Genomic DNA, 23345 nt, shown 5'->3' with positions numbered 1-23345 from the left:
TAGACTTTGACTGTGTCATTGTAACACAAGAACACTTTAATCCAAGCTATCTCATCCTAGTCAATGAATCATGTTTAGGTGGCATAATTTTAAATATTTTTATTGTTTTTTTTTATTGTTTTTTTGTTTTGGTATCAACTTCTCTACTTGGTTTGTTTTTGTCTTTCTCATTTTTCAGCTTTTCAGATTATGCTTTTACTTGAAACTATTTCAGAGTTGAGGTTCAGATTTAGATTACGACAGATCAATCAGGTGTTATGATCTGTGTTGTTCAGTATAGTTTATTTTGAGATTTTCTGTGTTTAGTACTGTTTAGTACTGTTTCCCTGTGAGTCTCTGTCCTGTCCTCCCCGTTGATTGATCCCAAGTGTGTCTCGTTCCTGTAATTACCCTCCCAGTGTATTTAGTCTCACGTGTTGTCTGTGTTCTTCGTCGGATCCTCGTCATGTGTCTATCGTCATACATTAGTCGTCGTTGTCAGTGTGTAGTCTGCCGGCACAGTTGAACTGTGAAGTCCTGTGCCGGCCTTAGCTCTTCGTATCAGTCTTTTGTTTTGAGACAGTTGCTACCGGTGCTGAGCCTCTGTGTTTCCCGCTCTGCCGTGCTGCCTGCTTGTTTTGGACTGTTCCGAGCATCTATATTATTAAACATCATCATCTTCACCATAACCTGGGTCTCAGCGTTTCTCCTCACCACTACCAACCACAACCCCTGACATCAGGACTCTATGGCAGAATAAAGTGTTGTATCTCACTAAAGGCTTGTAGTTTTTTCTATATCCGTTAAAAGAAAATCCATGATGCTGCCAACGCCACGAGTTCAGGGTGATCTGAACAGAAACCGAGTTTTGCTCTGTGAGAAGTTAAAAACTTAAAAACCAAACCCTGCTTTGAACTTGTCCATAGCTTTCTGCCTGACCTTTCTGCTGCATTCTCTGGTTTCCATGATGTTTGTTTCTTAACGTTCTCTAACAAACAGAACAATTAGATTCATATTTGACTAAAATACAACTCCATCTAAAACAACTTGGACCACATATTCCCATTATCTCCTTATTCCTGTTCTGTCTGACAGGAAACGATGGATGGCCTCTGGAGACCCGTTTGCCCATTCCTTATTTTTGTTGTAATTTCTGTTGAGTATATACTTATTTATGCATATTTTTATGAGTGTAAGTGCCCCATAAGGTCAACAGCCTCTAAACAAATTGGAAACTCTGACTCACTTGGGTCCTCCCTCTCTGTCCGTCAGCACTGACAGGATGTCATGCTAATGCAGCATGCAGCCCATGGTGGCCTGTAGCCATACAGGACCTTGCAGAGACATATGGCCTTATTATTGCTTTTGTCTCTGGAGGTGGGGTCCAAGGGATGGAATGGGTGAAATTAAGTGTGTGTGCAGCACAGGTGTCTTGTGTGTGTGTGTTTGTAAGAGCCTTGCTATCCCCTAGAGTCGACATCAAGATCCACCGATTCACATTCTCTACCTTCACTCAGCAGAGAGGAGGAAAATGGAATGGCTAGTTAGAGAACACACACGCACACACACACTGTTCTCACGTCAACACAGACACACAAACAGCGCGCTGCATCCCAGGTGTGTGCCTGAAGGATGATTGAGAGCCAACCCTGTGTCTGAAAGTGTCCCTCGGGGACTGAAATATTCATAGCTGTGGTCCCATTGTTGTCTCAGTGCTGTTGGTGGCTGAATCCTAAATGGCATACATAAGTGCTCCTGATATTACGTGCAGAAACGAGGGCAAAAGTTGCAGTAATACATCAACCTTCACTTGTATATTACCGCTGCTGTGGCAGAGGAGGTTGCATAATTTCCCTATCTGCTTCCATTCCTCAAACCGAACCTGACAGGGAAACAACAAAAAAATTGGGGGGAAACCAAATGAAAATTATAAGATGATAACTGATGTGGACTAAAACATTAGTTTTGTAACAAAGATTCGTATCCAGCAGTTCTTGGCATTTCCTTCCGTTAAGCACAAAGATATACCCTGCAGGGCCTTGCTGAATATTCATACCCCATTAATATTCCATATTTTGTCCTGTTGCCATAAACTTTCATGTATTTGGTTGAGATTTTCAAAGTAGACCAACACACAGCAGCCTGGTCGTTGCCAGCTTCACTCGATTCTCATTTCCCTTCAGTGCTCCGTCTAGGATTTCTCCTGGTGAAATTCTTCAGTAGAATTTTGTAATGTTCAATCAGCCAACAAAAGGAGAAGCTGTGTTGGGAACAATCGTTCATTTTAGAACTGTAGTTTGCCTGTAGTTTAACAACGGCAGTGGAGGAAGTGGAGGAAGTGAACGAAGTCGTTCAGTCTGCGTTGGTCACATTTCCAAATATTGAGCAATTAAAATCGGAGCAAGAGGAATGCTTAAGACATTTTATTGCTGCTGTTCTCATTAACAACTATCTCACGTGACAATTTTCATTAAGCTTCACAGTGTAGCTTCCTTCACAATTGAGCTGGCACATTACGTACGTCACGGCCAAACATCAGTGATTTGGTAAAATCAGACCCAACTTCCTCAGACTCCACTCCTCCAAGAAGCAACCAATTCTCAATAGCTAATTTTCAGATTATGGGCTGAACATTGCCCTGTGGCCTATTCAAAGCCTGGGATATTGTTCCGTCACCTAATATTGTTTTTTATCTTCTACCCAACAATATTTATGGCCTGCCTGCTGTTCTCCCCAATATCTAAATTTCATTTAGTGGCATCAGACAAAAAAAAGCCAAAGTGAACACATTTCTGAGTCGGTGTTGTTGAAAGCAGCAAATCCAGCATGCGAGTCTAAGAGAGTATTTACACATTCTCTGAGTTGTTCTTTGCCTCTTTTTTCATTAATCTGGTTGTCCTCGGGCAGTCAATTAGCTGTGAAATCTCTGATCAATGTGAACAGCAAAGGCATGCCCTATGAAGTTAAATGAGGATTAATTATTGAATACGAATCCCCTTTCTTGCAACGTAATGTGCCAAAAAGCACAACAAGGAGATTCCGAGGAACAGGAAGAGAAGGATGTTTTTATTTAAAGATCCCTGTGGGTTAGGATAAAGATAAGAGGAGATCACGTTATAAACTAACATCTGTGTTTGCTTTAGGTTTTAGACTTTTATTGGCTGTGGAAATAAATTCCAACTTCTATTTTAGTGAAATTGAAAGCAACGATCTGCAGCCAGGGAGCCAATGCGATCAGCACCAATATAGAAATAAGTCAGAGCTGTTTGTGGTAGTGCATACATCCAACAAGTCTGAATGAATGTTACTCCTGATCCGCATCTGCATCAAAAACATAAGGGTGAACTGAGTCATGTTCCACGTCTGGTAATGTTTTGGTACTTTCTTTCCCACCAACATAACCAAGAAAAGCAACCAAACTAGTCCTAACGGAGCAGGAAGACCAATAAAAAACAAACAAACCAATAAATAACAAAAAGTCTGAACAAAAAACTTGGAGGTCAGTGCTTTCATAAAGTCAAAATTGTACAATTATTGTCCGTGATGAATTCTTTGATGTGACTTATTGATTCCAAAAGTCAGACTAGCAGTAAGCAATAAGTATTGGGAAGGATCTTAATTCAGGTCAAGGATCTTCTTGTGTCTTCATTAGCAGCCCCTATGATCGTCTGCCTCAGCACAGGTGGATTTATTTTTAGTCCAGCACTTGATTGTTTTGTCCCCATCCTGTCAGGATCTTGAAATATGAAATAATTGTTTTCCTTCATCCAACCTTGTGCATCTCAACAGCCCTAAAATACTCAAAGACACAAAAGGTTTTTTTGCAAAAACGACTAAGTATTTTAAATCTGGATATTTTTTGCTTCTTTAAGGTGTCTTGATTATGTGAATGCTGTACAGAAAGTCATGTGAAAGCCAAATTTATGAACAGATTTTGAATTTTTGAGGCTAATGGACATAAAAAAGTTTAACTGAGAGTTTCCATTTCAAGCAGTTTTCAATTGATTGCCTCCTTCATTTGTTTGGCCTCCTTATTTACTTACAACCTGCTAGTAAATATCCTGCAGCACCAAATGCAAATGCTTGCAAATTCTTTCCTGCACTCATGATTTTGATCAGGAGTGGATTGACAGATAGAAGCAATACATGCCTACTAGATTTTGGGTTGGATAATATTGAATTCAGGTTTTATTTTTAAAAGAATTATCTATTTTTGATAATACTAAACACATCTTTTAAAATCTGGTTATAATATGTTGCTATATTAGACCGCACCATACACAAAACGAGACTCACGTTTGATACTCCAACTCGAGTCACATTCACATTGCAAAAATGAAAACTCAAATTTGACTTGTGCCCCGAAGACTTGACACTTTACCTGAATGCCAGGTAAAGTGTCAAGTCTTAACAGACTTGACACTATTAATAAGACTTGCTTTCTTGTTTACAAGTCCAAATGATCAACTTTCTGCTCAAACAACCTCAACTTTGTTTACCAGACAAAGGTAACGATTACTGATTATTAAGTATTGTTCTTTAGTGACAAAATTCAGTGGCTCTAAAACCTTTTCAATGCTGCACCAACATTTTTGGGAAAGTCCCCCTTAGACATACAAAGTGTAATTATATTTGGTTTGTAAAAGGTGAAATAAATGGACACTGGTAGATGCAGCTAGTAGAACGGGTCATTAGGAGTAAGGCCATGTTTGTTTTTGCACATCCTCCATTTCCCCCCAGCACTGACTCACTTCAAGATTTCCTTGGAGTGGCCGATGCTGGAGCCCTTTTTGTCAGGCGTCCCGAGGCAGCTGGACTTCTGCAGGGTCTGTTTCCCTCGGTCCAACATCATGGTTGAGGTTGCCGTGGCAATGACAGCCACTGCGTCACGTACTCTGGCCTCGATGTTGTAGTCCCATTCGTCATATGACACAGAGATGAGCCCTAAGAGAGAGAGAAAAAGCACGAGAGATGAGGTGAGAAAAAGGCAAGTTTGAAGAAAAAGTATACCAAAGAGAAAGTGAGGGGGAAGAGACAGAACAGTGAGGAGACAGGATGCAGAAAATAGCAGGCAGAGAGCTGTTAAAAATTCCCGGAGGGTGAAGGCTTCCATGAAAAAAAAAACTACGCATTTTGCTAGAGAAGCAAAACTAATAGTGAAAATATAAATCAAATTCTTAGCACAATACCGAAGAGATCACTCTCAATCAAGTATAGTACACTTAAAAAAAAGACTACTATTGGTTAAAAATAGAAAGAGATTGCTGAATTGGAACATCAGTCTAGACTGTGAACCCCCCTTTCCAAACGCTCACTTTGTTGCTCTTGGCTTTTCAAGCATGAGAAACTGCTTGCTATCAAATGTCGACATCCATTTCTTACACCCAAACAACTTTTCAGGTCATTCTTTTTCTCTCACCGCTGGTTTGGATTATGTCTTCGTTTTTAAAACCTGTACTGTAAATGCATCAGAAAATGGCAAATCTGCTTTTTTTGTGTGTCATATTTCAGAGTGTCAAAGCAACAGCAACCCTAACCGTCCTTTATTTTCCTTCTGAAACAAATGATAATTAAAAAAAAGGAAATTCAGATAAGCTCTTTGTGGCGAGAGAAGAGATGTTTAGTATAGAGCAACTGTGACAGGGCCTGACGTTTAGGAGAAATAATTAATTGGGGGGTTCAGATACAGATGGACTGCTGCAAAAGCTGCTGGTTAAACTTAGGACCAACAGACACATTTAATTTTTATTTAAAATAACACATGTAAAAATATAAAGTCTAAAACATTTCCCAAACAAAATAACTTTAGATTAATTAAACTCAAAACCCATCTATGCCCCACGGTGACTACCAGTATAGCGCAAATACTCGAGGAGAACATTTGCATATGCAAAACAGCCCATCTGTCACCTAACTTTATTTTTATACTGATTTTTGGGACACATACTTCTGTTATTATAGCTAATCTTTGAGGCAAATACAATGTCTTAGAAAAGTATGCTTAGCCCCTTTAACTTTTTATCATTTGGTCACGGTACGACCACAGACTTTATCATATTGCATTGGGATTTTATGTGACAGACAAACACAAACATGATTGTGTTTGTCATGTTTTTCATTATTTTTTACAAAATAAATACAACAAATTGTGGTTAGCATTCAGTCAATCTGATACTTTTAAAGAAGATCCGGTATAACTGGTTTAACCAACTTCCTTAAGAGTTAAACGTTGTCTGTTTTTGAGTTACACATGTTTGGCTTTTATGGAAGTGCCAACTAAAAAGGAATTCTCTGAAAGCCATAACGAGTCCTACGTACAGTTACCGACAAGTCATGTACAGGAAGAAAGTGCTGTGGTCAGATGTGACCAAATATGAAACATCAAACTTGGTGGAAACCTAACTCTGCACCTCACCCTGAACATACCACCCCCACTAAGGTGGTGGCAGAATCTTGCTGTGGAGATGGATTTCTACCCTAGGAACAGGAAACTTAAAAAGGACCACACAATTAACTCTCTATATAACACTACCTTCATAGCAGTGATATAAGTTGTTGGTTGCAACATAAAAAATGACTCCTGACTGCATTCTGCTGCATATGTTGCATTCCTGGAGTCGAATTACATGGCACTGATATGAATTAATAGTTCTTTGCTTACCTATAGGGAAGACAGATGGAACGTGGTCTGCATCACCGGCCACCAGCGAAGGTACGATCCAGGTGTAGCCATAACCTGTCAGGCCTACGGAGTGGGCCACTTCAAAAATGGTGGTCGCTTCCTCCTTGGTGCAGTAGAGCAGGATGACTGGACTCTGCAACTTTTTCATCTGATTTTGGATCTTGGAGTCTCCATCGTCCACAGACATGTCCAGTATGATGACTTCTTCAAGCTCCCAGCCCACAAAGCTGTTGTCAATTGTGCTGCGTACCTGGTTTGAAAAGGAAGAGGTGAGCTGAGGGAGTGACGGGTGAACACAGGCGATGGAGTGTGGAGATGCATCCTCCCAAATCAACTCCCAGGTTGCTACACAACTACTCTGTACATACCCCTGGAGAGTTGGAAAGAGCGTTCAATTTTCTGTTTTAACAAAACTAAAATGAGACAATCTGTTTCCCATAAGCTTTAGGCAGGAAAGGAGCTGTGCTGGAGGCACTGTGGTACACCAGTAGCACAAAACCACATGAAGATGGAGGTGCTGTGACGCTAAAAGTAATTCACTGTCTTTCTGTTTGCACTTACTCCTGAATTTTTTATCAAAATAAAGCATACAGATGAAAATAACATGTTTATGGAGTTCTGTTTTTAGGAGCAACCCAGAGAAATGCTGACAGAGTTATTTAAATGTAGTACTTGTTGCTAGTTTGCACGTTTTTGTTTACAAAAGTCCTGTCCGTTTTCCCTGTTTTCCCCAATCTGAGACTATGATTGTATCTTTTGTTTAAAGGCAAATTGGTTTAGATAGACTTCAGTTGTTCTATTTATTTATTTATATGGGGTATTTAAAATGCCTTCCAGTTCCAGAGTAAAGTGTTCTTTAGAAATTAAAGTTTACTGATTTTGAGAGGGTGTACTTACTGTATAATGCCATTATTATTATTTTGTTACTTGAAAACTCTCAAAAAGGCAATGCTATTGATTATCACAATCATTTTTGGGACAATTTATTTTTGAGCAAAATTTGTTATCATAACAGGACTAAACAGTACTGTGCAAAAATACTAGATTATACTTTAAATTTAAACAGGGAACGCCACCATCTTTCAGTTAATACACCCTGCCAGCAGGGGGCCCACTTGAGCACTTGGCTTCTCACACACAACATAAAACTTCAAATTTCTAGCTAAAATTTGGAGAGAGAGAAAAAAAAAATCTGAATTTCAAACTATGGTCTGATGAAATTGTTTTAATTGTCTTAATTTAATGTGATTATTCATTCATTTCTGCTGTTTGTGTCTGCTAGTGTCATGTTTTCTGCATACTGTATCTGTGACTAAGTCAATAAATAAATTACCACTTTCCATGTGCAGTTGTAGACACGACCAATTAGTCGAAATTGTCCTTCCCCTTTTACTGAGTCTGCACTAAAAAGCTGCACACAGGACACATCTGCCAGACCAGGTGAATGAGGGGAATAACCTTGTCAAGACATCTAATTTGCTGCTACGAATTTGATAGTGAGATGGTCAAGAAGACACATTGAAGAAAACTTATTGGTATGCAGCTTGGTAAATCATGAAATTAGGGATGCTAAATGGGCAAAGAGTCAAGCTTAGACAGCCTGGACACCTTTTAAGAAATGTCCTCACTGAGGAAGCTGGTGGGAGATGGACTCTGAACTTTTTCTGCATTCACAAGAAAGACGCATAGTTGTAAAAAGTCACATTAAATGCATTTTGCTGAAGTGTGCTGAGACAGGAACAATTACCGGACTCAAGATTTATATAGATTTGTTTAGAATAATCAGCGTTTTTGAATAAAACAGATTGGGTAGATCATTTGATATAAGAAATTACACAGAAAACACTCTTTACAACTGCTAAATTACTCAGGTTGTTTTTATCTATATTCTTGCTTAAGGTCATGTATAAAACTTAAAAAAATATGTAGATAGCATTATTTTAATTTGGGCTGCACAGTGGCGCAGTTGGTAGAGCTGTTGCCTTGCAGCAAGAAGGTTCTGGGTTCAATTCCCGGTCTTTCTGCATGGAGTTTGCAGGTTCTCCCTCTGCATCCGTGGGTTTTCTCCGGGTACTCCAGTTTCCTCCCACAGTCCAAAAACATGACTCAGGTTAATTGACCTCTCCAAATTGTCCCTAGGTGTGAATGTGTGTGTGTGCATGGTTGTCTGTCTCTGTGTTGCCCTGCGACAGACTGGTGACCTGTCCAGGGTGACCCCGCCTCTCACCCGGAACGTTAGCTGGAGATAGGCACCAGCAACCCTCCCGACCCCACTGAGGGACAAGGGTGTAAAGAAAATGGATGGATGGATGGATTATTTTAATTGCAATAGTTAATATGCAATATTGCAAGAACGCTACATAGTAGGTCTAGTTATTGCTTTTTTGTTGAAGCTAAAAGTAATTAGACGACTGGTTTAATTTTTGTGTAAGTCATGTAAAAGTATAATATTTGTATTCTCTGCTTTGATACTATAGGAAAGTCAGACAATCCCATACTACTAGCAGTACAAAATGGTTATTTTGTCCTATTAAAACTGTATATTATTGGTACTTGTGTGCATTTAGGAAACCCCATTTTACTCACACAGCTATAAAAAGGCATTTTGTCCAGGGGTGTCCAAACCTTTGCATGCCTCTGGATTAGTAAGTTGATACAAAGTGAATCTGACCACTGTAAAAAGCTCCTCAGAGGAGCATGAGCTTCTTCTTTTATATTCTTATTTTTTCTCCTATTTTTAAATGGCTTGCTGCTTTAATATTCAAAGCAAAGACGCTTGACACTGCTGCAATATCACTATGAAATTTGATTAGATGACTTTCAGTAACCTTGTCGTGTCTCTCAGATGTTCTAAGTTATTCAGGAGCTCATGCTCTCCCTTTTTTATTTTAACTGGTCTGTTCCCTGCCTCAGAGATAAGCAGGCTGAAGCTGCATTCAGAAGGGCATGTTAAGCCTTCTCCATTAAAGCGAAGAGAAACGGGAGGGAGCTATCCACTTGGAGCAAACTCTGACAAACTTTATCATTTTGAAATGCTGATAATTAGGGCTTCAAAACCAGAGGATATGTGCCTGGAGACAGATGAGTTTCAGACCATTTCAGTAGCTGAACTCAGTCCTGACAGAACGAATCCCATAAAACGGAAGATAAGAATAAACTTTAAGTGATTTTGCTTGGATTACAAAAGGAAACGACAACAGTTACTGCTGCAGGATAATGCCTCAAGAGCGTCTTTTTGTGCGTTTACCTTGTTGATAAAGTCCTGGTACCCGGGGTAGTATGTGGTGACGATAGAGAAGATGTACCAGTCATACTCCTCCATAATGTTCAACATGACGGACGCCTGCTGCTCGATGGAGGGGCCAAACTGGAAGAACATGGAGTGGTCGTCCTGGAAACCAGAGACACGGGACCAATCAGCAAACAAGGTCATGAGTCACACATCATGGGAGAGAGCAAGAAGGTTTAGGGCATGGATAATGGTGGAGCCTGTCCAGTTCCTGAGAGCCTGAGAAACAAAAAAAGTCTTGCATCACTGAGCTTTTTTCTGTTTGCTCAATGTGAGACAATTTGACACATTTAGTCATTTAAGTAATATCCTGCTCCACATAAGTAATTAAGTCCAATCTCTTGTCAAATATTAAAGTACATAAATTGACATTTACTAAAGTAAGCATTTGGTTGCTGAAGTATTCTTAACCCTTGAGTTTTTGCCAAGTGACAACCACATACTTCAATGTGTTTTCTTAGAACTTTGTTATAGACCAACACAGAAATGATAAATGCTTTTTAAAATGCTGCGAATAAAAATGGCGAAGTTGAATGTACATGTTTAAGTCACTGCTAGCCTGATATCCCATAGTAAAACCTGGTTCAATCAGTTTGTATCGGAAGGAACAGTTTGCCACCATAGCAATGAGCAAATCTCACGATTTTCTAACCAACAACTAGAATGGCACTAGCTCAGGTGTGACATTATGCCCAGTTCACCCTCCAAGAGAAAAATCCAAAGCAGCACAAATACAAAACGATCCAGGAAGGAAACCTGCCAAGAGGCCGGTTCCTGTTCCAGCAGGAAATCAGCCCTAAACATGAAGCCAGAGAAACAACACAGATCAAAGCATGCAGATGTGTTAGAACGAAGATTGCTGCTCATATGTTCTCCACCCAATCAAAACTGGCAAAAAAAAAAAAAAAAACTGGTGAAGATGAACTATGAAAAGCTTCAGCTGTAACGGCGGCAGCAAAAGTGTTTCTATAAAGCTTTGGTTCGGCTGGGGAATTCAAATGCCACTCTTTTTTACATTTTTATGAATTACTTACACCTCCTATGTGCACCACACAAAACTGGAACAAAGCACACCCATCTTTACAGTTGTAATAATAAATATGCACAACTCTTTAACTGTTGTACATTTTTACATAATGTTCAACAGTTTTAACTATGACTATTTTTCCAAGACTCTTTATTTGTATTGTCAGGCGTCTGATTTCCAGACATCAACCTTTTTTTTAAAAGGTCATTCTCCTTGTGAGACAATGGAAGATGTTTTCTTTTCGCTCGAGGAGAATATTTGGCTCTAAAATACCATCAAGGACAGGTCAGTAACTCACTTCCAAACAGCCAGGAAACTTGTGGGGATGAAGATGTCCACACTTGTTATTTAGAAATGCAAACAACCAGCAGCGACAAAAGAGACAAGCTGTAATAAGAAACTCATCCTGTCAGTTGTTTCCCAGTTTCTACAGAACAAGACGTACTGCTGACAGGTGACAAAGACAGAGGGAGGTGTTGGATCGGCCTTTAAACATTGACCTCTGCCTATACATATTCTTATAAATTAATCAAACCTGCCAGTAATCATGGCAGCAGGGTAGGACTAATGCATTTACCCCTGCTCTGATGTCAGCCTATATCTTCCCATTCATCCGCCGTTTTCCCACAGGGGAAAGAATGAACGTGTTCCATAGTTTCCGCTTTAATGATATGGTTATATCCTATCATTGTCAAATCACGGTGGAGATACTGGCAGTGTTGGAAATAATTGTCTGAGTAGCGTGTGTATGTGCCGGCCGAACCCTGACACATTATCCAACCTGGCAGCATGGCGGTGCGTACACTCCACTCTGTTAAAGGAGGTAATGAATGCATTCTCACGTTGATTGGCAGCCGGCGCACCGTTCACCCTCTAACTCACACCTGCTTTGAAAAAGTCATACTTGTTTAAGCATTTCCCTCCAGCGGTGCACGTCTGAATGACTCACTGATGAGTGTTATGTGCACCTTACCTCACCCTTTATTATTCAGCCATTCTTTAACCATGTCACAAATCTAGGTTTCCATCTGTTGCCTCCTCGTTCACACGTCTCCCTGGCTAGTAGAGAATAAAACAGGCTGGAGGTGTTGTGATTTTTACTGCTACTGAAAATGATCGGTTTTGCCTAATCAGTCTGAGCAGCCCGATCTGCTAAAGCTTTGAAATCTGTGCCGTTATAAATGTGCTAAAAGTGTGAAGCGCTCCCTGTCTGATCCTAATTCAAATTGTCTAGAGTTTGCTGGATGTTTGAGAGATCACACAGATGGAGATCGTCTCTGAACGTCGCCTTTTAACTCTTGCCATAAATTCTTATTGAGATTTAGGTAATAATATAATCCGACATGTCTGCTCTAGACCATTCCTTCAACATCTCACAAAATGCCTCATTACGACATATCCTCACTGAAGCTGGGTTGTAATATCCGGAGATCCAGGCAAAGAGCAGCTTTTTGTTTAGTTCCTTAGCTGGTTTGAATCAGTCTATGTCCTTTGTACTCTCTAATTTACTCAAACAGTATCATTTTCCCTTCAGTGCCATGTCCCCCTGCTTTGTCTTGATCTCACTTTTTCCCTGCGTCTCCTTTCCAAACGTGAGTGATGTACGATGTAATCACTCATGAAATCAAACCTGCCATTCGTCGGCTATTGTGAGGGCACTGCCTTCTAAAATTGCAGCTATTCATTGTCACATTCTGTTTTCTTCTTCACGTCCTAATAGCCCTCTTTTATGTCATATCTATTATTCACATCGGTGCGAGTTTTTTCCTCTTCCATTTTTATTTGACTCCTCCAACATTGCCCTGTCTTTTTCTCTTTGTCTTCCATTTTTACATAATGGCCTGTGGCTCCATTAATTCGTGTCACAGGGGTGTGAAGGGATGGCTGTGTGCAGCATTTAGTGGTGCTGCCTGCCTCCTCGCTTGCTTGTCTGTTTTTGATATAATATTCCATCAAGAGTCCAGGGGAAAAAAAAAAAAGGCGCATCTCGCAATTTGTCTTCACTCTTTGTGTGTATGCCTCTGTCTACTCACAAATTAGCTTTCTGTGAACGGTCAAAAGTTTACCCCACAGATTTTAAACAGGGGCGAGTTCAAGGCTTTGGGGAGGCTTAATCAATCCCTTCTCCATGCATTGCAAATTAAGTTTTGATGGATGCCCAATTGCAGCTTCCAATTCTGAGAAATCTTTTAGTATTAACTTTAAATAAAGGTTTCACAAATTACAAACTAGGTTTTGAATATTCTACTTTCAGCGTAGAATAATCTAGTCCAAGTTTGAAGAATCTAAGTATTGATGTTTTTAATCTAGAGCAGATTAAAGATGTTCAAGGTAGTGAAAAAAATTGGTGGACTCGCCCTTTAGCCATTTTCTGAATCAGAAGCTGCAATAAGAAGCTTTGTTTTTTTGCAAAATGGAAGAATGAAGTGGAACCGTTTCTAAATTCTTCAACATCGGCAGAGTTGAAAACCAACAAAGCTAAATAAGATTCACCATTTCTGATTAAAATTGTGGTCAAAAAGTGAGGATGTGTATTTGTGTCTGTATATGTATATTTGACCTTATGTAGATTACAGAAAATAAAAATAAAAATCAAGACAAATTCAAATATCATGAAAGCCCAAAATAATATGACATATATTCCAATGATCAGTGTATGAAAAATTCTGGGTAGAAAAATGTAGTTTTGCAGCTAAAATGTTTCTTCTTTCGCATTTGGAAATTTGATTTCTCTCGCTAAGCAGTCCAAAGTCTCCTTTGATGGATTTTATCATTTCATTATGCACCAAATGTTTTCAGTGCTTGACGGGTTTGAACTGCCAACAAGCCAATTTAACAAGCCAATTTAACACCAGGAGTCCTTCACGCCCACTGAAGCCAGCAGAGCAAACAAACTGGTCTGTATGCAGAACAATCTTCATTTTATGATGGGATTTTTGAAACACAGCTGAACACTATTCCAAGTTTCCAGGGTAGAGCTGATCAATCCATTTATGTAAAAACTGCTTTTCCATCCAGTTTTTCCTCCCACAACGATTGGTGTCCACGCTGGCTATCAGGAACTTCCAACATCATCATGCGTGATAGGATAATAGACTTCCTGTCAGATTGCTCCAGGAGAATCAGACTGGATCCCTACGCCTCCACCGCTCTCAGACCAAAGACCGGGACACCACAGGGTTGTGTGCTCAGCCCACTCCTCTACAGCCTCTACACACATGACTGTGTCGCCACTCAGAACAAAATAAACAACAAGATCGTAAAGTTTCTGAATGGCTCTATAATAGTCAGCTTAATCTTGAGCAAGAAGAGAGAGAGCGGGTTTCAGAGTGTGCATACTCAATAACCTGCTCCTCAAAACCACAAAAACAAAGGCCATTGTTATTGACTGCAGAAAGAGCAAAATAGACATCCAGTCACTCATGATCGATGGTGGCCTTTGTGGAGAAAGTACCCGTGTTCGGGTTTCTGGACATCAAGCTGGAGTGCCATTCAAGGAGCTGCTGAATGAGCCTCAGCAGAGAATGTGTTTACTGGAGATCCTCTGAAAAACATTGTTCCACAAAACCTGCTGCTGGCTTCCTATCACTGTTGCAGAAGCCACGCTCATGTATTACATGTGTGTCGAACGGCCTCTGCACTTCTTCGGAGAAGAAAAGCGCTCAACGGGGCTGCCAGAGAAAATAATTAGTCATTTTATTTATTAAAGAATGTTGGTGCACTGCTTGGCTTTTGTTTATGCCTTTAACCTGCATGCATTAAAGAAAGTCCTTAAAGACGAGCACTGTGGTAGGGGAACATGCGGCTAGAGGAGAGCTAAAAATAAACTCCGATGGCGTTCAGTCAGCTTTCACAGTGGGGACTTGATTTGTAAACTGAGCTTTTTTAAAAGATTCATAGACTAATCTAATTAGTTAATGACGCTGGAAGACCAAGCTGCTGTGTTTGATTACATCTGTCTGCGTCAGATTTGACTGACATCATAATCCCACAACCATTGGCAGTTTGTTTTAGCTGGAAAAATTACTATTAATCATGCTCCATTAAATAAAACCTGCACATCTGCAGGTCACGCCATGCTCTGCACAGTGTTTGAGATTTATGGTTCTTTTTTTCATTTCTTGAGGCAAAACCCATTTCCAAGCCAGTTAAATGATCCAGTGATCATTCACAAAAATAGTCAAGTTTTCTTGTGAACACTGATAATGCTCATTAAGATTTAAACATGGGAGTTCCACAAGGTTGGATCTTAGGTCTCATGTTTATTAGGGAAGCGCACATTAGGAGCCTTTAGCAGTTGTTGCCTTTAACGCACATCAGACGTGCCACACTGGAGTGCGAGGACAGATTACAGGAATCCAGGCTGAAATCCAGCTTTATCAGAAGTATCAGTGCTTCAAATGTGAGTTATTCAAAAGAAGATAATAGTAAAAGTCTTTACGTGACCATTTACACATTTACGTGATGTCATCAAGACACTGCAATAATTTTCAAAGCTATGCTGATGAAGCAGAGCTCCTATGTTGCTACATGACCGAATAATCTACTTAATGCATTTTTGAAATGCAGATAACAAGTCTTGGATGGCAGAATTTTCTTCAGCACAATCAAAACAAATCTTTAATTTTAGTAACTGGCCTTGAAATTCACAGTACAGTCACAACAAACCTTTCAGAACAAGTAAACAAACCTTTTCCAAAAAAGTATTCTATAATCTGAAGAACAAACAGGCTTGGACCATTTCTCCCTCTGTCCTAATAAGACCCTAATACACTCATTCATAACTTTTCTTCATTAATGCAGTGCCCAGTTATAGCTGATCTTACTAAAAAGAACGAAGAGTTGCTAAAAAAATTTAAAATGTCATAAAAAGTGTTGAAGGGGACCATGAAGCAAGCTCATCACAGCAGTTTTACAGTCTCTGCATTGACTACTTGCATGTTTATTATCTGTTTTAAAGTACTTTGATTGGTTTTTAAATCCATCAATGGTTATAGTCCAACTTTTCTTTTTTTTTTATCCGAGTAGCTTTTAATCTACAAACGGTCCAAACTACTAATGTGACATCAGGAGAACGCATTTCCTCCAGTTCAGCATTTCATATGACATTTTTATTAACCTTTGTTTCGTTTAAGCTTCGGCAGTTTAAAAAGCGCCCCAAAAATAAAAACACAAACTGATCGGATTAGTTCAGCCGCAATAAATTCCTTGAAGAACTGCAAAACATTCAGCTGGAATTTATCTGTGACTTATTTGTCTTTGTTTATTACAGTCAACCTAACAAAAAGATCACAGCACAAAAGATATAAATATATAAAAAAATAAATACAAATAAAACAACTATCTGATTACAAAGATCTTCCCAGCATCTCAGATTCCACTGGTGTACTCTTTTATCTGTGGCGAGTCAGGGCCAGTTAATTCATTGCTGTCATGTTTCTTTGTATCATTTTTCTCGCTGCCTTTATGCATCTTTTGTTTTCTTGCTGATCGTGAGACACATCAAACATTGCTTTCATGTCTCAGCCTGAGCCCACCATTCTCAAAATAGTTGCACAAACCCTGCAACAGTTGTGTGAATCTCCCCCCCACCTCTCAACACACACGCACACACACGCACACACTCCTCAGAGCAGCTGGTGGGAGAGTGAATCACTCGAGGAGCAATATTCAACCTTTGTGCAGATAAGCCACGAGAGCTCTCAAAGTAAAACAAACCTCTGTGTGTCACTCCTGCTCCCTGACGCACTGATCTGCAGCCTAAAGTGCGAGCATGACCTCCAGTTAAGAGGTTGACGCCGGCGCTCTCACTGAACTCACTGGAGATCCCAGCGGATGACAGAAATAACCACATGCTAATGCACGCACTCATCTGTGTAAATATACACAAAGTTTTCTGTTTCTCCCCCCAGATGATCCAGACGGAGCGAGCGTCTTATCCTCTCAGCAGGAGGCATTAGAATGAAACACGACTGCCAGAGACGAGTCAGGGGCTGCTGCTTGATTTAAACCCATTAGGACAGTGAGTTTTTCCTTCGTTTGTCACAGACACCTCTCAGGGCACGTGATCAGCCCGCCGCAGCCGCCGCAGCTGCTGCATCGGTGTGCAGCGGCGCCGCACGAGAGCTGAGCCGAGCCGAGCGATCCTCCGGAGGGAGGGCTGAGAGGATTTGGCAACTCATCTCCATGTCATGCCAAAGAAAGCCTGTCTCCAATTAGATTTGTAGAAAAAGAGCGACATTTCGGCCCAGTGCTCGACAACCCCTGATGGAGAGAAGGATTGGGGGTGGGAGGTGGGTGAGGTGGTGAAAGGGGGTGGCTGCTAAAGCCGGAGAAAGACTTGCTTGAGAAAACAGGCAAGCAACCCTCAGAAGTCACAGAGGCAAGGCTTCACAAACACAAACATAAAAAAAAAAAAAAAAAGKGAGGGAGGGGGTTGGGGGAGCTCCCATCCGATGGCAGTGCACACATCTTTCCTTCCAACACTCGGCTTTTTCCACTTCATTACACTCTTCTTTCAGCACTTTTATCTTCATCCCTCTCCTCCTCACAGCCTGAGCACTGTTGCTGCTGCTGCTGCCACTCCTGCTCCATTTAAGCCCAACCTGCCTCAGCCTCACATTTCCAATGAAGCACAGCATCTTGTGTTGATTCATTTTGTACTCAGCGATTTAATAATAAATGAGCAAATTTTTGTTTCTAATTGTTAGTTTTATTTTAAAGCTCCCGTTAATGTCAGACAGATTTAATAACATTATTTTTGGGCCGAAAGAAGTGTCAGTGAAACACAGATAAAAAGCACAACTTTTTCACACTATCAGAATCTGAGTTGCTTTTTATAATGTAAAATATGCTAAGCGACAGAAAAATGACAAACGAAGGGAATATTTGGAAACACGTATTTATGTAGGTCTCAGTTAATGAAGACTAGCCCATATAATGTAAATCTTCAGTTATGAAGTGCCGATGCTGTTAAATCAGTTTTTTTTTTTTTTTATTCACTATGATTGCGTAAATACAATACATGCGATTAAATCAGCAACAACCACTTCTGGTCGGTGATTTTCATCCTGTAACATTAATGCGGCTGATATTCTTTGATTTGTATTCCGTTGCTGCAGGTTGAACAATCAGAGCGCATTGTGTTCGACGTGGTGTTACTCATTCGGGTCTACGCGTGTTAATCAGAACCTTCGCAACAGAACGCGTAAAAGGGGACGTCACGCTGAGTTGAAATTCGGAAAGGTTTTTGTTGATTTGATTCCACGACTTCTTGCTTGAACAAAGGCCGTTCAAGTGACCGTCCTTACGAACCAAAACAACTTTATTTAAAAATACTAAAATAACAGGAGGAGGAGTCTGCACGGGGTAATAAAGGGCAACTTCCCCCTTTCAAGTTTTTTGTTCCTAAAATCATGCTTATAAAAATTTTAGGTCCTTGAAAACTGCAATTATGGCCCTGCATCGTACACTGTCTGCATCCTGGTGTGTGTGTGTGTGTGTGACCCAGAACGATGTTCGGGGATGAAATAGGAGGTTAAAGAAAGTGAGCATTTTGAGACAAAGAACGCTTATGCCTAAAACTTGTCTTTGTATTCTTAGAAGTGACAGTGATCCAATAAGTGAGGAAACTTTAAAAACCTGCAGTGCATCTAATAGTTTTTTCACCACTGTTATGTTTTAGCTGGAAAGCAGCAGGATAAAGAATAGTTTATTTTTGTACACTGAGGTTCAAAGGACAACAGGTTTATTTTATTTCAAGCAGCAAAGGCAGTAATTTTAATCAGCAGGCAGACTAGTTATACTATGTAGTGGATTTACCTTTTCAACTATGATGCACATAATTACTACTACACAACCTATTGCCATTCATCATGCAAATGTTCATGCATTAATCTAAAACTACCATGACAATATTTTCATTAAAAATTTTACTATTGCATTCCACTACTTGATCCACTACATTTTTTTTTTTTTTAATTTAAATTAGGTCAGTTGAGGTAGCTGCTTAAATTTGGAATTTATTATGGATTTTCTCTAATTCATAAAATGTCAAAAAAAAAATGCAGAAACGTGTAAAACACATGCATACACATTGTAACAAACTAACTTGAATAAACTTTACAATTTTTTTTTTACAAGGAGAACAAGCCAAAAGTCCATCAGAAGCTGTTTGCACACTAGTCTAGTCTTCTGTCTGATGACACCTTAAAGACAACCAAAGTGTCGTAATGTTCAGCCTGCAGCAGCAGATGCTGGTTTCTACCTTTTCAGTCAGTGTTGGTAAGTGGCTGGTTCAGTAGTAGATTTTCACCGGTATCAGGAATGGCAGGTTACATCCTCCGTATGTCTACTAATGGTGCTAAATAGTCGCAATGACTGAAATCAGTGTGGCTGCTATCTTCACAGCTGAGACAAATCTGCTGCAACTTCAGATTTATTTAAGGCTTTAAATCAGGGATGTCAAAGTCAAATACACAGAGGGCCAAAAAAACAAATTTGCTACAAGCCGAGTGCCGGACTGGTTTAATGTTTATTAAAACATATTGAAATGATTGCACATAGCCTATTGAACCAAGACCTAACACAGTGTATATTATTTAACGATTAAATGAATAAAGCAATATTTTGTTATGGCTCTGTCAGTAMYTYMARGGRAAAMMWTTTTYMARRRGSAAACAGCAACAAATTTAATTGTTTTTAAAAACAAAATATGTTTCTTAATATCAAGATAAATGCATAAATCAAAGTGCATGCATTATAAACTGAAAATGCATTACTGTGCTGCTCTATGATCCTACCGATCACTGCTTTCAAATAGTAAAGTAAAAAAATAAATCAAATCAGTTGTATTCTTTCTCATGGCTTTTATCTGCAATTTTACCTGAATCCATTCAACTGAAAAATAAATAAAATAAAATAAAATACAAAAATATATGGCACACAGACAAAACAATACTTCATTCAAAGAAAAATCACGTCTTGTAGAAACAAATGTAAAAATTTAACTGAAACTTATAAACTGAAAATACGTTACTGCTCTGTGATGCTCACTTGTCTGAGGCTGAGCCTGATACTTGGAGGTGTCTCATATTTTGTACAAGTTCATCAATGTTCGGGGTGAGGCTCTGAATAATGAATAATGAAGCCGTTTGGGCGCGCTGTAGTCACTTCGCGGGCTACCGTTGCATTATGGGAAATGTAGTGTTTGCGGGCAAAACACGAGCGGGCGGCTCTGGCTTGCGGGCCGGTTCTCATAGTAATTAAATATCATTCAGGGGGCCATAGATAATTGATTTGCGGGCCGGATGTGGCCCGCGGGCCTTGACTTTGACATATGTGCTTTAAATGATGCTGCACATCACAAAACAAGTTAAAAATGTGAACATTAAATGCATACGTTGATGTGATGTAGGAGAAATGTTTAATATTTCCTCAGATGGTTATGTCCTTTTTCAATTTGCCATTTAAGTTTCGTGGACAAGTTCAAACACTCAACTCTAAATGCACATTGAGTATTTTACGAAAATGTTTTGTTTTCAGATCCATACCTGAATCGCCAGAAACAACTCGTAGCTGCAATACTAAGAGTTTCTAATGCAGAAGACCTTTTAAAGTGTGATTTATTTTCAAAAACATTGTTTATTCTTTCTGCGGTGCCTGAAGGGCAGCATTCTGTCTTCTTTCTCTGTGAATCATTTAACGCCGCTTATTATAGACACACTACATTAAGCGTGCAGCATGAAGTTGGTACAGGTGAAAAAGGGAAAGCATGTCTCCGCATCACGACGCCACCATCAACACATTCCCCACAAATCTCCGACTGAAACTAACATCTTTGGTTGCGTCGCCTTTGTGCTTCACAGAGTCTCCACACTGCTGGCGGTACGATTTGTTCATAGCCGCTTCCAGGAAAAAAAATGAAAACTATTACTCTCTCCAGAGTGCACCTGCAGAGCCACCACACACTAAACTCCTTCAACAGCCGACCAGTGTTTTACTTGTTGGGGCTGCCGGATTTCCACATGGGGAAAGGAAAACTCTCACGCTGGGCTTCTGACAGCACATCTGTGTGATAGTCATTCACACCAAGGGAGGAAATATTCTCAGTGTCCTGGTTGAAAAAGGACTAAACCAGCCTCAGACAGGTTTACATTGAGACAAGTTATTCTGAAAACTGTTTCTAGATCAGTTCCTTGGACGTCTTCAGCAACAGTCAAAGTCATTAAGTTTATCCTTTGGCAGCATTTCTGAAACACAGATAAAATGTCTTTGTCAATCAGTGTGGGTGTTTAAGATCTTGATATGCGATACAAATCTTTAGGGAAGATTTAAGTCACATTAATATGAAGTAAGAGCTTTGACAAACTTATACGTCATGCTACAAGTACAGAATTGAATATATTTTTCAGTGGTTTTAAGTGCTTAAGTCGTGAGTAAATGTAAAGATTTGCATCAAGTGAAATATATATTTTTTGTCCATGATTCTGGGCAAAGTAGCTACAGATCACATGGAGTGTCTGTAAACAGTAATCTTCAAGTACTGAAACAAATTCTAAAGTAGATCTGGACTTTGACTGGACCATTCTAACACATGAATGTGCTGTCATCTAATTGAGTTCAGTTCTCTATTTTCCCACATGGGGACATTTGGTGCACAGTAGCGAAGACAGCCGAGGCATAATCCACACATGTGCAGCCCAAAATGTAACGCTTATGACAAATACACTAAGAAGTATGTGTGAAACATATTGCTTTACAAGAAACCTCTCAAAAGCCTGCAGGTGATTCATGCAACAGCGATTTACAGTCTGATCTCAGAACATGAGATAGTAGATAACGATAAAGCATGTTAGGCTGATAAGATCCACAAGCCAGTGAGTGTTTCCTGAGAGAATAACAACACGAGCCAAAAAAGATCTTATCTAAAAAAGCACTGAAAACACACGGGATTATTTTTGCCAAGGAGAAACTTTGCTGCCAGCAATGTTTTGAATAATTTGCAGGTAAAAGAGAATGGCTAGAAGTTTAAGGCGTCGCTGTTATCAGCTCTGGAGGTGAGAATGTTTCATTTGCACAAAACACTGATCAAATGGGGTGAATCCTAGAAATGTTTCCCTTATTGGTGGTCGTCCTTTCCAGTACAAAAACTAAACCTGCATAATACAGCATAAAGCACATCAAGTGGAAGTATCTTACATTGTGACACACAGAAGCTGTAAAAATGTCTCTTGTAGGACATGTGGCCTCTTACAACGGCTCATGAAAAATATTTTCCTTTTTAATTAGGGAGGAAATCAAACTGGGTTGGTCTGTAAATGTTTCAGAGTGGGCAGCATGAGTAACACAGACTCCAAACTAAGCAAATATAAAAACCTCCGACTATTTAACGACAGCAAGGAGTCACATTCAGTCTATTTTTGATGAACAGTAGTAAAACTTCAGACTGCTTCATAAAATTGCTAGGATTGCACCGCGATAATGGCTGGCAACAATATTTAGATGTTTCCAGCTTCATCAGGCCATGATGGGTAAATCAGAAACTCAAAGATTAAATATTTTTACAATCAGTTCAGTACCAACACTACCAGGCAGGGAGCAAACTGTACTTTTATGTCATAGTTTTCTGATTAAAATACAAGTCACAATTTAAATGTTCCCTTGAATAAAATCATTCTAAAACAATTAGACTTCTGCCTATTTTGAGTTTCTCTCAGAATGAGCTGTTTTAGGCCGTGTTGCCACTTCAAGTCCAGCTGCTGCTGGCCACGCCCAACCAACTCAACGTCTACATGTGACAATGAATGCGAAAAGATGCGCAAGTCTGCAACCGTACATCTTTGAAAAGCAGAAGAATGAAAATAAAAGCTTGAATGCTTTACCAAAACTCTTGTTGTCTCCTTAAAGCCGCCAATCTGCCACACAAAGCTTCACAATTTTTAAAATGAAAGTTAGTGCAAAGGATCCAGCTATCCATCGCTGATTTGCAGCTGAGTTTTTATGTTGAGTTATGTTTCCTAGAGATCTACATTTAGTCTGGAAACTCGAGTGACATCAGTTGCTCAGCAGGATAAACAACATAAGAAAAACAAAACAGCAAGACAGCAAGCTGTTCAGCAAATACCTTACAATTCAAGGTGTAAACTGACTCATGATGTTTAATAACTGGACCACAAAAAATAAAATATTTGTCAATTCAGTGGCTGAACAGGCCAAGAAATACGTGTTTAATGTGCAACTTGTCAGCTGCAAGCTGCTGCAGGTTCATTCTTCTGTGTTTGATCTAATTTATTAAAGATAATAAGAACTTGTACTTAACAGGGATAGCAAGTGATAGTTTTCAAATATATTTAAAATTGAGGCAAAAC

At 39.6% G+C, this 23345-nt stretch overlaps 1 protein-coding gene across 5 annotated transcripts in view; it reads right to left on the bottom strand.

Annotated features, from left to right (window-relative positions):
* grin2bb (glutamate receptor, ionotropic, N-methyl D-aspartate 2B, genome duplicate b) overlaps positions 1–23345 on the bottom strand; it is a 130827-nt gene that overhangs the window by 40133 nt on the left and 67349 nt on the right. For all 5 annotated transcript variants that reach the window (XM_008416156.2, XM_008416166.2, XM_008416111.2 and 2 more), the window contains exons 4-6: positions 9909–10052; positions 6641–6911; positions 4731–4923 (exon numbers count right to left, since the gene is read on the bottom strand). In XM_008416156.2, the coding sequence (XP_008414378.1) occupies positions 4731–4923; positions 6641–6911; positions 9909–10052 (608 nt within the window). The remainder of the gene's footprint in view (positions 1–4730; positions 4924–6640; positions 6912–9908; positions 10053–23345) is intronic.

This window comes from Poecilia reticulata, linkage group LG1 (genome assembly GCF_000633615.1).
Source record: "Poecilia reticulata strain Guanapo linkage group LG1, Guppy_female_1.0+MT, whole genome shotgun sequence".
Classification (NCBI taxonomy): domain Eukaryota; kingdom Metazoa; phylum Chordata; class Actinopteri; order Cyprinodontiformes; family Poeciliidae; genus Poecilia; species Poecilia reticulata.
Note: the sequence above shows the minus strand (reverse complement) of the source record. Positions and strands in the feature narration are given on the sequence as shown.